Source organism: Balaenoptera musculus, chromosome 2 (genome assembly GCF_009873245.2).
Source record: "Balaenoptera musculus isolate JJ_BM4_2016_0621 chromosome 2, mBalMus1.pri.v3, whole genome shotgun sequence".
NCBI classification, from domain to species: Eukaryota; Metazoa; Chordata; class Mammalia; order Artiodactyla; family Balaenopteridae; genus Balaenoptera; species Balaenoptera musculus.
The window spans coordinates 163,753,860-163,770,862 of NC_045786.1; the positions used below are offsets into that span (position 1 = coordinate 163,753,860).

Here is a 17,003-nt window from a genome sequence, read left to right on the forward strand (position 1 = left end):
CTATGATGTGCCTTGGTAAAAAATGTACTATTCTGATGAATGACGTAGACAGTGGGGGAGGCTGTGCATGTGCGGGAATGGGATATAAGGGAGATCTCTGTACCTCCTCAGTTTTGTTATAAATTTAAAACTGCTCTAAAAAAATAAAGTCTTTTTTTAAAAAAAGTTAAATTACCGTAATACACAAAGCATTTTTAAATAAATAGTTAAGGAAAGATATTACTTGAATCAAATACTAAAAAGCCTTTGTATGAGTTTGAAATAAAGTGAAAACACACCAAACAATGCAAAGAAATCTCTGTATTATAACTATTTACCACAAAGGTAAAAGGCCTTTTCCATTTTTGCAGAATCTTGACAATAGTGGTGCTGCTGTAAATTTCTGGCAGATGAGCAGAACCAGTCATTTACTCATTCCTTAGAACTTAGACCAAGTTTACATCAGCTAAGTCTATCATTTAATTATGTCATTTAATACACTAAACTAACAAAATTAATAACCTTCTTGTAACAGATCTTCCAGTTCTTCAATCCGTTCTTCATAGTCACTTAATTCTTCTCGATGCCGACGAGTTATTTCTGTCAATTTCTGTTGATGTGCATTCTGCAATACTGACATTTCATGTTGATGGTTGTCAATTTCCTGACTTCGGTTCTGTTTAAGTTCCTTAAAAAATAAAAGCGAAGTTAACCACATTTAAAATAAATGAATTTAACTAAACTATTTCATTGTTGTCCAAAAGTCCATATTATTAAAAATAATTCTCTGAACATGCTCAGGCTGAAAAAATTTAAATACAGGCCCCAAATCTGGACAATTCTAAAAGACCCCACCCTTTCCTTTCTTGGGCCTTAAAAGCAGTTTTTCTACTTTTAATGAGGGAACACCAGCAAGAAACAACTGAAACAAAATGCAAGCAAAAATATCTTTTTCTCTTTAGTATCTGTGACCATGAACTTCTCCTGCTAATGACATATTCCACCAATATCAGTGTCCACCTTCTGGCCAATCTGTTCCTGTTGTCCTATTATACCTATCTTTTTGCTCAGTCTTTCCTTCTCTCAGTCTTGATAGGGCCCCTAAACTGTCAACCAAGGTGTCTCGCTACCCAAGTTGAGACCACTATCTCTCTCCTAGGAACCTGGATATTCAGCTGCGTCTTTCAAAGAGGGAAATTGGTTAGACCAGAAGCATTATAATAGCTGCACCTTGGAGAGCCTATCCACTGTGTCCCACTACCTAGATCTCTGATGCTGGTCTAATTTCTACCCTTCCTGAGGCCAAAATGCTCAATTTTTCCTTCAATCCTGTGGACAGAGTATCCTGGCTCCTTCTAATAAATCCTCTTATGCTTTACTTAGCCAGAGATGGTTTTTGTTGGTTGTAGCCAAGAATCCTAATCAATAAATTAGCTTCTATTTCCTGAGAAGACAAGTAAAGTTATTCTTTAGTCCTACACACTTACTTATGTACCAGTACTTGACAAGGAAGTTTACATTTAAACCTCAAAAACAATCCTACAAGAGAGGATTTTTTTTTCCAATATTTTTAATGCATAAATACATTTTTACACAAATCATATTGTATATATCGTCCTATATTTTTACTTAAGATATGAACGCTTTCTTATTTAGTATTAATCAACATCACTTTTAACAGCTTTTAAGACTTTGTATACATACATTCATGATGGTTTCTGAAGCATACATTTCCAGGTAGAATTTTAAAGTCAAAAGGCAATGTTTAAGGCTTCTGGTATTGATTGCCACAGACAGCATCTATTCACATCTCACCAGCAGCATTAGAGTCCAATTTCCCTGAATCTTTGTTAGTTTTATGAGGGAAAAAAAGTGCCATCTCAACTCTTGCTTTAATATACATTTTTAATTCTAGCAAGGCTAATATTTACTGTCCACTGGCATTTATTCTTTTGTGATTTGCCTATTTAAGTACTACTTTTTCCTATTGGGACTTTTTCATGGGGAGACAGTACAGAGAAGTGGCTCCCCAGACGCGTTCTGAATTCCTACTGCCTGGGTTTAAAGTCTGACCTCACCACTTTGTATCTACATGACCTTGAGTAAGCCATGACCTCAAGCCTTCATTTCTTCATCTGCAAAATATGGGCTGTCTGAGAAGTTAATACACATACACAAAGCCCTTTGCAAGTACCTATTATGTTTCTTACCAATATATGTAAGAACCCTCTATATAAAGAATATTATGATATCTACTTCACTGATGATAAACAGAAGCTTGTAAAAGTTAAGTAACTCGCCCAAAGCAGCACAGCTGGTAACTAGTACAGCCAGGATTCAAAGCCAGGTCTGAATGAGGAACCCATCCACACTGGTATTGTAATAACAATAAAACCAAAAACTAAAAAAAATTCTATACATGACAATAATTTACATACTAAAAACAATTCACTGCCCTGCTAAGTATATGTAACTGAGACTTCTCTTGAAGGAAATAATTGACACAAACTAGCAAAATTCCACCATGAAGGGAAAATAATTGTTTACAATAAATAATATTAACATTGTATTTTGTCAGTATCCTTTAACCCTAACCCTTGAAATTTTAGTGACCCTAGAATTGTTTTAATAAAGACTGTTTTACGAGATACAATAGAAGATAGAGACTTATGAAATATAAACTACCTAATAAATATTCAAAACCAAATGATTTTGGAAAGAGAGATATTATTATATACTTAAGGTGCCATAAAGAATAGAGAAGATATAAAAACAGCAAAAAAAAGTGAATATCATAATCTATAAAATACTTTTATAACTGAGCCTTTTATTAATTTAGGCTTATACATTTTTTTAAAAATTTACTTATTTAACTTATTTATTTTTGGCTGTGTTGGGTCTTTGTTGCTACACGTGGGCTTTCTCTAGTTGCGGCGAGCGGGAGCTACTCTTTGTTGAGGTGCGCAGGCTTCTCATTGCAGTGGCTTCTCTTATTGCGGAGGACGGGCTCTAGGCGCGTGGGCTTCAGTAGTTGTGGCTCGAGGGCTCTAGAGCCCAGGCTCAGTAGTTGTGGCACATGGGCTTAGCTGCTCCGTGGCATGTGGGATCTTCCCAGACCAGGGCCTGAACCTGTGTCCCCTGCATTGGCAGGCAGATTCCTAACCACTGCACCACCAGGGAAGCCCCTAGGCTTACACTTTTAATAAACAAATTTTAGATGTATAACAGCCATTGTTCCAACAATCCACCTTACCTTAATGATATTTTGTAGTTTGCAGATTTCACCTTGATCAGAGCTATCTGATCCTTGCGCTTTAGAAGTCTAGATCAGAAAAACACAATTAGAAAATAATTGTACTGATTTTCTTACAAAAGAGAAAGCCAGAAACTAACTTTATTAGAAGATACGTTTTTTAAAAAAGGGGCATTTGCACAGGGAATACAGCCAATATTTTATAATAACTTTAAACAGAGTGTAATCTATAAAAATACTGAATCACTGTGTTGTACACCTGAAACTAGTATAAATCAACTATACTTCAATTAAAAAAAATTTAAAAAACAAATGTAAGTAAGAAAAAATGGGGGGCATTTATTTCCCAGACAAATTCTTATTAAAGAATGCCAAGCACCTTTTAAAGAACCTAGTCCAATAGTGAGTAATACACAATAAATACAAGATACCATTCAAGAGTCTGTTAACTAATTAGGGAAGACAATACTTTTACAAAATAAGAAGGAAAACACCAAAGAATATTTTTCTTGGCTCAACAAAATGTAAATCTGATGATAGTCAAGCAGCTTTCTAAAAGGTTAATTTCTAAAATGGAAAGTTACCCAATATTAATGCTAAGATTAATATTAACATTGCTAATAATGCTAATATTAATATATTGGCTTTTGCATGATTTTCTTCTCATTCAAAGCTGTATGTTGCTCATTTATCTTTATTAACATTTACTATAGCATGTTAAGGAACCAAAAGCTGCTCTCTGGATAAAAGAAGGAATACAGTACATTGGAAAGAACATAGGATTTGAAGTCGAAAGATGTGTGTTTGAAGCACAACTTAATCACTGTGACAGTGGATGTATTACTTAAATTTTTACTTTGCTCATCTGCAAAACAGAGGTAATAAATACCTCTCATAGTTATTAAAGATAATAGATTAGTATATATGGAAACATCTTGTAAAGTATGATACAAATATTAATTTTTATTATGCTTTACTAGAAAATTAAGTCCCCTGAAAGGTGCCAATTATACCTTTTTCACTGTAACATCCCAGTACAGGTCTGTCATATAGTAGGCATTCAAGATATGCTAAAGGAAATATACCAAACCTTTTCCACATGAAATCTTACCTAGGCAACGTTTCTTAAAATGTGTTCCTCAGATCATCAGAATCACCTGGGTACTTATTTGTTTGACTATATTTTTCAACATCCTAAAATAGGCTACAAAATACTAATCTTTAATCTCTTAAGGTAGGACAGGGGACCTACAATATTACCAAGTTCCTCAGGTTATTCTTACACATACAAAGTTTAAGAACTACCATCTTTCAGAGATAAGATGGACAAACAGATCATCCTCTCTTAAGGTTTATTTTGGGTACTGGGAATGTCTAGCAACTTGGGAAGCAAGGAGATCATTTTAATTGGGAGGATTTCTCCTTTACACAACAAGATTACACTCACAAAAAGATAGAAAATAACTCTTTACTTATATACTTTATTTTTCTCCACACTGATGGAATAAAGTCTATATGAACAATGTTCCAGTTTATTTCAGGTCTCCTGTGTATTGGCAACCTCAGTAATACATAAAATCTGATAAAGAAGATAAAAAAGGGATCCTTGGAAGAAAGTTTACAGCCCAAAATAGGAAGGACTTAATTTCTATTCTAATGTGTGAGAAACAACACATAATAGTTTATGTGTTTTATAATACCAATTATCAGATTTTTCATTTTACATATAATTAATGCAAAGAAGAACCTCAGACAACATCTAAGCAAGTAGTTTCAAATCTGGTGCCTTGGTTCCACCAGAGAAGTCTCAGGGACTCCAGGGGAAGAGGTGCTGGTTCAACCACAGCAACTCCATTTTTGTCTCCTTTAAGTGCTGGACTTGTAGCTTTTAATTTTATTTTAAAGCATGGTTCTCTTGCTTTAAATTTTTTGGAAATTTCTTCCAAATATTGTACAGAAGGGGAAACTTCTGAGAGGGGCTGAGAGAGAAAGATGACCTGACTAAAACCACTTAAAAAGTCACTGGCTGAATCAGAATACAGGTTTCTGATTTCCTAGTCCAGGGTTCTTTCTGATACCAAAACTTCTACACATAGCATCATTACTTTTACTCACTCACAGTTTTCAAAAACTCATGAAAATTCTACCTACCTGAGCAATATGCCTCCAATGGCCAACTTCAGACTCAAGTCTTGAGACTTCATTTGACAATCTGTTTATTTCTCGTTGTGATGAAATGATGTCACCAAAATCCATGTCATCATCGTGGAAAGCTGAAGCATGATGACTTAAACCATAACCGAATGAAGGAGATGCAGTGGTTGCTGGTACACCACCAGCTCCTGAAATCACTGACTGAGCAGCTGACTGCAGCTTCAGCAACTGATCCTGCAGCGCAATCTGTCTTGCTTTAAGATGGCTGATTTCTACCTATATTTATAATCCATATTTTAGAGAAGGTACTTCAAAATAACCATATTGACCCTTTTATACATTCATAATGTTAAAAGCTATAATAGTTTAAGATGACCCAACGACAGTACTCTATCAACTGAATCCAAGTTGTCTATTAACACCCCAACATAACATTTTTATTTCAAAACCATGATTACCATGCAGCATAGATAATGTTCCGATTAATATGAGCAACAGAATTCCACTCATACATTAACTAAAGCAATAAAACCCTCAGTTAAACATCAGTTTACCATCTTCTACATATCAGGTAGTATAGTATATGCAATTTCTTAGGGTTCTGTTTGTGATTATCAAGCCTCAAGAGATGAGAAAATAAAAGCTGCAACAGTCTATGCACTGGTAAGCTTCCTTAGAACACCTGTTGGAAGAGTCTTTTGTAACTGATTATGTATGGCTGGATTTAGGCTTAAAATGCACCATGAATCAGGTAACTCTGTACTGGTCTACACAACACAGCTGGAAGAAAGCTTTGATTTATTAATCCGATCTTCACAGTAAGCCTGTGATTAATAGCCCATTAGTCTTAGAAAGAAATCATGCACTGAAAGAGGCCTTGGCTTTAGCCTTGGCAAAGAAAGGCCAGTGAAAATCTGATTCTACTCAGGGAGACAACAGTATAAAAACCGTGAAACCCCGAGTGGAGTTTTGACTGAAGGCTTGCAATACCAAGTCAATGTCCAAAAGAAGTTATAAAAATAGGACTTACCATAATGCCACATCCATTCCAAGTAAGAGATTACTCAAAACATAAAAGCAAGCTAGAGAAAACTGAAATAAGCTTTCTGTAAAATACTCAAGCTAGTCCAAAAGACAACCTGCCACAACGGAGGAAAATTTGATACTAAGGAGACAGTCAGCAAGTAACAGTATTTCTAATGTCAAGCAATTAGACAAACAAAAATCAAATACAATTATGTTAAATGTCATAGTAAACATTTTTTCGTATCAGAGCCCCTTTTCTAATGGAGATTTATAATAATGTACAAATTTTATTTTCCCATAAATGATATGAGGCAAATTGCATCTTTGGGCAATATGAACATCACAACAAGGGCAACAAATAGATTCAGAAAATAGCAGATCTAAAGTATATATTATCTTTCATTCTAGTAAAAAGTACTGAAATCAACAATTCTTTTCAAATGTAGCTATAATGCAAAGAAAGTTCTCATTATATAACAGACATTTACATCAAGTTGTAGAGTTAAAAAGTACAAACTCTACTAACAAAGACGTATTCCTAAACTTGAGTTCTTAATTTGCCCTCTAATATCCACTGTTAAGTAGAAAATAAAATGCCAGATTATTCCACAGCAATTTTTTCAACTAGGATGTAAGCATCAGAATCAGCTATGGGGTTTTTGAAAAATACCAATAACAGAGCCCCTTCCCAGTACACTAAATCAGAATCTCCTAGAGGACCTAACAATGTGTATTTTTTATGATTCAGCTGTAAACCCCTGGGTGATTCAGCTACTGCTCTATCGGAGTATCTGTAAATCAGTGCTGCTCAAAGTGTGGTCTGTGGACCAATGCCACGAATGTTTGCTACCAGTCCGTGACAAGATAAGTAAAGAAACTAAAAGAGTAAGGCTTAAAGACTTTTAAAGCAAGTTGACAGGGGCTTCCCAGGTGGCGCAGTGGTTAAGAATCTGCCTGCCAAGGCAGGAGACATGGGCTCGAGCCCTGTGAGCCACAACTACTGAAGCCCGCGCACCTAGAGCCCGTACTCCCAACAAGAGAAGCCACCGCAATGAGAAGCTCGCGCACCTCAACAAAGAGTAGCCCCCGCTCGTGGCAACCAGAGAAAAGCCCGCGCACAGCAACGAAGACCCAACACAGCCAAAAATAAAGTAAACAAATAAATAAATTTTTTAAAAAATAAAGCAAGTTGACAGAGTAATTTTACATCTTCTGAATCCTTACCCAAAAAAAAAAAAGTGGGCTTTTAACTTTAATTTGAACTTGTAACTTTGCTTTTTTACATTCATTTTATTTTTGTAGTAATTCATTTTTATTGTATTTTATGAAATCAATTCCAGATTGGAAATTTAAGTTCTTCTTTAAATGTTTATATTTATCTTCAGTGTGGTTTACTTTTATTTTTCACCTTAGTATGTCACTAAAAGAACTTGAAATCAATGCATCTAAATTTTAAAAACCCAAATATAAAGTGATGGTAGAAATGAACATTTAATCAACAAACTGACGAACACCCCAGTGATCTGGATAATTAAACAAGAAATTCTGTGGCTCAATTCCACAGAATCATTTACTGAATTCCACTTACATACTAAACACTAAAGAGAATTCAGCGACAGAATGAAATATTAGGGACATAGTCTATTATTTTAAGGATTTGTAGTAACATTGGTTAAATTATATAATATTATCAAAACTGCAAAGGAGGGCTTCCCTGGTGGCGCAGTGGTTAAGAATCTGCCTGCCAATGCAGGGCACACGGGTTCGAGCCCTGGTCTGGGAAGATCCCACATGCCACAGAGCAACTAAGCCCGTGAGCCACAACTACTGAGCCTGCGCGTCTGGAGCCTGTGCTCCGCAACAAGAGAGGCCGCGACAGTGAGAGGCCCGCGCACCGCGATGAAGAGTGGCCCCCACTTGCCGCAACTGGAGAAAGCCCTGGCACAGAAACGAAGACCCAACACAGCCAAAAATAAATAAATAAATAAATTAATTAATTTTAAAAAAAACTGCAAAGGAAAGATAAGCTACCTCCAAAATAACCACTTCTATCAAACTAAAGGCAGAAAAAATTAGAGAACAGTATAAGTCAACTATAAAATACCTAATATTCCGTTTTTCCATGGAAAATCAAGTAAACACTAATAAGCATATGTTAACACTTGTAGTTAAAATCATTTTTTAAAAAAGAAATGTTATTAACAATCACAATGATTAAAAACAAATTCAGGTAAATAGATGAGAAATAAGTTTCATAAAATCAGAAATTATAAGCAACAAATGCCTGAAGATATTGTACACTAAGACTTTTCTTCTTTTGGAAAGTAGAAATTAAACTCCACAAAGGTTAGTTTATGTAATATAAACGTAAAAGCTTACAGAGTTCTTGTTAAATTAGTGATATCATACTGAGTTGGAAATTACTAACTTTAACATTCTTTTGATATTTTCATGGATCTAAACAGAGCTTGATTTATAACTCTTAGAAACCATCCTAAGTACATTACAGTGAAGTAAATATGAAGTAACTGTAATAACCTTTACCTCTTTCTGTTGCAGTTGATTTCGATAACTCATAGACTGCTGCTTTATTTGAAGCTCTGATGCTTCATGCTTCTCTTCCAGATCAGTACAAAGTTTTTTGAGTCTCTCATTCTAGAAGCAAAGAAAAAAGTGTTTTCAACAAAAAGACTAAAAGTAAAACATGATAGTAACAGTTATGTGCAGGGCATTATGAAAAACATATTGCACAAAAGATGTACTATAGTAGGTCTCAGAATTCTGACCTTTAAACCACAATTTCAATTAAAGTTACAAGTGCAATAAGCATGCTTATAGAGATTATGCATAATTCTGAACCAAAGTTTTTTAAAAATCTTGCTCAGTTTGATTTTCTGCTAAGAAAAACTCACTGATCAGTGTTTCCCCCATCTTTGTACACCCAGTGTCTAGCATTACAGTAGGCAATAAATGTCTGGTAAATGAATGACCTAGATTACATGTTTAAACTTTTGTTTTCTCCTGAACAGTAGAAGTTTTTTAAAGAAACCTTTTTTAAAAAAGACTTACGGCTGAAGTATAGGTAGGAGGCCAAAACCTGACATTACTTGTCTGATTGAACCCTAGGCTCCTGAGTGAGGCACCTCTGAAAAATCCATTTTAATAACCATTACTAGAACTCAGTCTGGAAAACCACAGTTAGAAGTACAAAAAATACTCTAAATATAATTCAATGAATCTAGACATCACAGTCTTTTGTTTTAAGATGTTGGAAAATATGAAAAAAATTACTTAAATTTTATGTACCTAAGTATTAAATTATGTTAACCTAATATCATCCTTTGACATTTGAATGAATAAGGGTATAATGGAGCAAGAGAAACGGACACTAAAACTTTCTGCAAAAAGGAATTTACAAAGTATTACAGATAATAATGTACTAAGAATTCTACTAATGTATCTGTAAGCAGAGTTTAACAATGATAACTGAGAATAAGGAGATTCATGGCGGGAAAGAAAGCTCCCACTAGAAGGTGAAGACTTTTTCACTTTGAGGATGTCATCTGTTTTCTTCTTAGATTCTAGGAATTTCTTACATCAACAGATGTGAAAATTATGATCCAGGGAGATTAAATGAATTCGCAGAGAAAATCAATGGTGTAAAAATAAAGGAAAAATTATCACACACACAAACCCTAGTTTGGGAGTCTATCTCCAGAAATCTAACAGACCTTGGTTATCTTGCAGAAATATGAATAAGAAACAGGACCAATGGTCACACAACTAATTACCTTCTAATCTACTGGCTGCTTTTGCACGATTTTCTGTGAGCTGTTCACATGAAAATACCATACATAACTAAGGCAAGAGAATATACTAAAGTCAAAACCTAGTAATAAAGTCCACTCTAGGCTTTTTCACATAAAAATACCTAAGGCTATTTGTTTAACTCTGATGAATAACTAGAACTGGAAAACTTTCAATTTGGCCAATAACTAATTGGTTGTCTTTCCTCATCTCCCTAGCCATGTAAGAGTCAGAAAGGTTGATAACGCATATGAAGGACAGATTCTCTTCATGTGGCGACCCAAAACATGCCAGGAGTTGTCCGTGGTCGTATTTTCTATTATATGAAATATGAAGCAGAGGGGGCTGGTCTGAAAGGAAAAAAGAATAAACACACACAAAGAACAGAGAGGAATAAAAATGAGAGATGGATTCCTGATGGCATCCAGTTCCGGTTGAAGCCCTTTCCTAAAGACTGGCTAAAATTTATGCCCCTGGAATCCATGAGACACTCATATCCTTAAATTATTCCACTGTGCTTAACCCTTGTTATATCATCAAGGTCTACTGGAACCAATTTTAGTTTGTGAGTTTCTTTTTTGAGTAATATTAAGGACTGATATTTAAAACATTTATTCTTTCTTAGTAGTCTTCCAACAAACAAAGAGAAAATATACTTTAAAAAAAAAAAAGATTAAAACTCATTCTATCTTGCACTTACCATAAGGGTACATTGGGCCCTTTTACAATATAAATCTAAGAATAATCATGAGATCACAATGATCTTGTTTTTTCTGTATCTTGAAACGTTTTGCTATTTTATCATCCTAAGAATTAATCATTAATCATCAATTATTTACAACTATGTTAAAAAAAGACTTAAGAAAACAGAAGAACTGATGGAATCACCTAGAAGAATGATGCAACAGTGAAATAACCAGTTTTCTGACTGCATTACCCAAAGTACTGCATCATCTTTTAAAAAGGAAAAAGCCGATCTGGAGACACCATCTTTGCAGTGGTTTTTTTGTTTGTTTGTTTTTGGAGGAGTTTTTTTTTTTTTTCACTTTCATTGAACACAATTGAAAATTCAGAATTTTCACTTTTCAACAGAGAAGAAAACTGACAGAGGAAAATATTCCACAATTAGACAAACTGAGAAGATAAATGCAAAGAGACAGAAAACAGCACTCTAGAGTCTAATGGTTATGGTGAAATGAATGTAGAAGCAAAATCTCAGACAAGTCTTCGAATAACAAGTCTACTGAATAACAATATCCTAGATGAATTTCTCAAACTCAAGAACTGAGGAGTGAACAACATATTTCTAAGAACAAAAAGGAAATATGGTGTTCTCATGAAGTTAGTCATTCTATAAGAAAAGATTTTATCTCACAATATTTTGTGACAAAAACCTGAACCATTCATGCCGCTTTACTAAATGGATATGTAACAGTATTCTTTCATTATGTATGATATTTGTACACCAGCATTTACTTGATACAGTCCCTACATGGACAAATGCTGAAGGCAGGTGTATACACAGGTGACTAGGAGGAAACAGATGACATAAAAATGAAAAAACTCAGTGGATTGATCACTCTAACTGGTATTTATAAATCTAAGAATAAAAATGCTTTGTAATTATGGAGCAAACAGCCACGCCTTTAACAAAATCATAAGCCGTCAAAGTTTTCATAAGTATTGGTTTTAATGACACAAGTCAGGAAGAAAAACCAGAAGTAATAATAGGTTAAAATCTATTGGAGATGTAATTGAAATCTGGAATCAGTATTTACAAGGTAAGATACATTCCAGTTCACAAAAAGAGTTAATAAGCAGTTAACTGCATTCAAAGAACATTGCCTATTTTGAGCATATATGCTTTCAGAAGCAGAAACACATGGAATAAAAATCTGAATTTGCTATATATAAGTTCTTATTAAAATTTCTAATAAAGTTTTTCACTATCATTTTATTCTTCTGTAAATTTTTTTATAAAATAACTTAAAACAAAAAAATTAAAAGTACATTGGATCGAGATGGTAAATGTGAAGACTTTTTCTTGGCACAGATGGTTAAATTGGCTTAGATTGGTTGCCATTAGTTGCAACTGAGGAAACTTAACTAATTAAGTCAATTTCAAATATTAACATCTGTAAGCAAATCTAATTTCCTCTAGAAAACATACTGCCCTCTGTCTATACTAAAATTTTCTAAATAAATAGAATTTTCTATTGTAATTTCCTAGTGGTTTCAATCATATGTTCACTTTCTCTTATTGCAGTCACATAAGGCATTATCTTTATGAAGTGCTTATGTGCTGATAGAAGGCAAGAATCATGCATAGTCAAAATCACCTTAGAAAATAAAGTCCTTGGGAAGTCCAAGTTTGTTCGGGAACCCAAACAACTTTTTGGCCAACCCAGTATTTGAGTAGCTCACGGTACTCTGAATAAGCACCAAACAAGGAAGTTGGCTTTCATTTGGGGATGTGTTATACCAAAAATAAATATTTTTGAACACTAGAACCATACTTGCCACAGTCCAAACATAAAATTAGGAGAGAGACTAGAGTTGAAATCAACAGAGGGACAGAAGATTTCTATCTCCCTTCTCAACCTCAATACAGAGCAGTCATTCATTAAGCAGGTTAACCCCATTTGCTTCCCCCCCCCAGATGTATACTGGCAAATTTAGCTTAATTAATACCATTACACACATCTCTGCCATCTAATTCTCCGGGGTGGGCCCATCCTGAGTGCTTCCTCAAGGATTTCTTTAGGGACTATAGAGACTACTTCCTACCTCAGCCTTACAAAGAAAGAAGCTATTACATTCATCTGTCACTGAAGCATCTACTAATTAGGTAATTACAGCTAAGGTCTCTTAAGTGCCACCAAATTGCCATCTTCTATTGAGGCAGAATACTTCAACAGTCCCTCTTGAGAGATCCCTCTACTTTTTGCCATCTTCTATTGAGGCAGAATACTTCAATAGTCCCTCTTGAGAGATCCCTCTACTTTCAAATTCCACAATCTGACCTTGATAATCTAGACCAGAGCTCAGTAATGCTTGTTGTCAGAAAGTATTTTCTTATATTTAAATTCCATTTTCTCTTTTATGGGCTTAGCAAGGGAAAACATGCTTACCACAGTCCTCTAAGAATACTGTTTGCTGAAATACTATTAAGCGTTCCCTCGTTGTTCTTATCCAAAGGCTAAATAGTTGGGTGTCTTTAGTACTTTACAACAGATCCCACTTTAAAACCTTTAATTTTCTTTACGGCTTTCCTTTGAACCCTTTCCAAGTTTTCCTCATCCCTATTAAGTACAATGTCCAGAGCTAGTTACCACAAGGCACTGACTAATAACGAAAAAAATGGTAAAATTAATTTGCTATTCCTATATTCTACATTCTCTGTATACAAATATCACACTTTTTTAATGTTAGGGGATTAAAAAGCTCTAGATTAAACAGAATTGCATTCTTCACATTATACTTAAATAAATGTACTACTGCAGTTTAGCATACTAATAAAACATAGTAAATCCTTGATAATGATAAACTGTTGCCAATGTTATTTTCTAAATTTGGCAGATTTCCTTCTTCCAGCATTCAGAAGCAGCGGTGGGAATATTTAATAGCAAAGTGCAGTAACATGTAAATACATTCTTCATCAAAGGAAGATGACAGGACTTAAAAAAAAAACTAAGATAAAGGGAAAGAGAGAAAAAGTGCATTAAAAAGAGAGGACTGAAATAAAGTATGAATAACTTTCATGGCTTCAAAAAAGAAAAAAATCTAAATCTTTACGTTTCCTTACCTCTGATCTTAAGATTGTATGAATGGCTTCAACTTCCTTTCTCCTAGCATTAGGTAATTCTGCTACAAAAGAAACAGCATATACTGAATATATATTCAGTCAACACCATGTGAAGTAAACAGGCATTTTAAGGAAAGTATATTTCACTGAGCTTTAAACAGAGTGGTATGCTGATCTGAGAACAAATTCAGAAGACAAACATCACCCGATTGTTATCACAACTTTCTGTTGTCACAAATGTTCTTTATTGTCATGTAAGTCATTCTTTGCCTATCTTCTATATCCTAGAGCATCTACCTTTACCCATTGGAAGTGTTCATTAAAATTTTGTTATGGGGCTTCCCTGGTGGCGCAGTGGTTTAAGAATCCGCCTGCCAATGCAGGGGACACGGGTTCGAGCCCCGGTCTGGGAAGATCCCACATGCCGCGGAGCAACTAAGCCCGTGTGCCACAACTACTGAGCCTGCGCCCTAGCGCTCGCGAGCCACAACTATTGAACCCAAGAGCCTAGAGCCCATTCTCCACAACAAGAGAAGCCACCTCAATGAGAAGCCTGCGCTCACCGCAACTAGAGAAAGCCAGCACACAGCAACGAAGACCCAAAGCAGCCAAAAATAAAATAAATTTAAAAAAAAATTTTGTTATGGAAAATTAATCTCTCTGTTGGCTTAGTATAAATTTTGATGAAACTTACGCAGCTGGGGTTTTAAGGGCATATTTCTTTTCTTTGTTCTTTTTTTCTTGGTTTGGCCGTGCTGTGCAGCTTGTGGGATCTTAGTTCCCCGACCAGGGATTGAACCCAGGCCCTCGGCAATGAAAGCGCCGAGTCCTAACCACTGGACCGCCAGGGAATTCCCAAGGACGTATTTCTCTTATGAAACTGGGGTTTAGAGGGCCTTACTTCTAATTTTTTCTGCTCCTAATACTACCAAAAAATTAATGACCTACAAACAAAGAATAAAAATGCAGCAAAAGAACACTTATTTCAAGTAACGTGGACACAAGTTATTTAAAATGGGAATGAGCTCAGTCTTGTTTTGTACATTTTCATTTGGAAGGAAAGTCAGAGGCCCACAGTACCAAAATGGCACAGATGACCATCATCCACAGAGTTAGATTCTTTTCTAAGTATTAGTATTTTTCATTACTCACAGCCCTTTAATACTGTAAAAATAACTTATCTCAATTAGTTTAAATCAAAAGAAAATACAACTGGCATCCGATAAATAATAGTGACAAACCCACTCTTCTTGTTTTGAAAATCACCAGGTGGGGATGCTTGGGTGGTTGTTTATACATCTTGCTTGAAACTCTGACAGGATTGTCTAACTGCTATTCAGAACAGAGTATATTATAATCTAATCTGTTTAGGAAGGTCATTGTTAGAAGCAGCAACTGTTTCAAAGAGGGATTTAAAAAAAAAAAGTCATGAAGACTTTTCCCCCCAGAGCCGCCCCCACAAAATCCTGGTCTTTTTAAGAATAAAGGGGAGATGTTATGCAGACCAAAAAAGTTTTTCCTCAGTGAGGGAAAACAAAAATAACAACTATCATTTATTGATGCTTACTATTTGTTAGGCACAGTGCTACGCATTTTACCCTCATGATTTCATTTAATCCTCCCAACTTCATGATAGGTATAATTATCCCTATTTAACAGATTAAGAACACTCTGCTTTTTAAAGGTTAAGTACTTAATAATTTGCCAAAGATCCTACAAATTGTAACACATGGAAGTGGAATTTCAATCCATGTCTGATTTAAAAGCCCAAGCTCCTAAATCAATATAGTGTTTGGTAAAATAGCAACTTTCTGATATTGTAAAGATGGGTAATTTTCAAGTTGTATCAACAGTGCTATTTTGGAACTGTTCTTGCTCACTGCTGGCACAGGGTAGACGCTCAATAAATACTTGTTGAATGAATAAATGAACTGCACTCTGACCCTATTTTTAAATGAGTCACAAAATCAATAAATTGGGTGTTAAGCAAGTCCTATTTTAATGCAAAGGGAAAACAATAAAAGCAGATTTTTAATCACTCAGCAAATTTTTTATTGAGCATCTACTATGTACCAAGGAAGGGACCACATACTGGTAATATAAAGATAAATAAAATAGAGCTGTCAGAAAGAGATCCACAAAGTTCTGTTAGACACAACTCAACCTGCCATGGAGTGAGAATGGTTTCACCAGGTACCTGACACGTGAGCAGGGTCATACAGGAAAAATTGTTTTCCAGGCAAAGGAGGGTAGTGGAGGAAGTAGAAAGGAAGGGCTTTCCATGCAAAGGCCTGGAGCTGTGTAGGTACCTCACAACGTTGCCTGTGCAGAAGCTCTGGGTGTAAGCATGCTTGTGTATATGAATGTGCATATATGTGGCTGTTGGGAGACAAGGGGAGAGAACAAGAGGCAAGACTGGAAGAGGCAGGTTGAACCCGGATAGGATAGGTTCCTGGTCTTCCAAAATTAAGAGGCTTGGATTTTATCCTGTAAGTAACAGAGTCAAGAGATTTTAAAGCACATTTGATTTTAGAAAAGTAATTGGCAACACAACAGGAAATGGAGTAAAGTAAGGAGAAACAAGTGACAGGACATGAAAGAGAAAAGAGTGTGTGGGAGAGATAATGGGGATCTGAACTAAGGAAGTAGGAATAATAAGGAAAGGACAAATACAAACAATTCAGGCACAGGATGAACAAGATTTGGTGACTAACTGGAAGTAGGAGAAAAAAAAGAAAGAGGCAAAACAAAGTGACAAAGATTTCTAAGTTCAGGAGAATGGGTAGATGGTGAAACCATTAAAATTGAGAATACAGGAGCACATTTGGTGGGAAGAACAAACTGAACTCTACCTTAAGCCTGTAGGACATCCAAGTTGGAGGCGGGGTGCCTATTTTCTGGCTTACGGTGAAAGGAATAGTCAACTGTTTTCCCTTATCTAGGAAACAAGGAGAGACTAGGCATTTCCCATGTTATCTA

General features: G+C 35.3%; 1 protein-coding gene across 7 annotated transcripts in view; it reads right to left on the bottom strand.

Annotated features, from left to right (window-relative positions):
• TRIP11 (thyroid hormone receptor interactor 11) overlaps positions 1-17,003 on the bottom strand; it is a 72,036-nt gene that overhangs the window by 52,270 nt on the left and 2,763 nt on the right. For 3 of the 7 annotated variants that reach the window (XM_036842203.1, XM_036842201.1, XM_036842207.1), the window contains exons 2-6: positions 14,025-14,086; positions 8,957-9,067; positions 5,384-5,662; positions 3,233-3,301; positions 502-667 (exon numbers count right to left, since the gene is read on the bottom strand). In XM_036842203.1, the coding sequence (XP_036698098.1) occupies positions 502-667; positions 3,233-3,301; positions 5,384-5,662; positions 8,957-9,067; positions 14,025-14,086 (687 nt within the window). Of the gene's footprint in view, positions 1-501; positions 668-3,232; positions 3,302-5,383; positions 5,663-8,956; positions 9,068-14,024; positions 14,087-17,003 lie in introns of those variants that run through there. The other 4 variants (XM_036842202.1, XM_036842204.1, XM_036842206.1 and 1 more) reach the window with 4 other exon arrangements.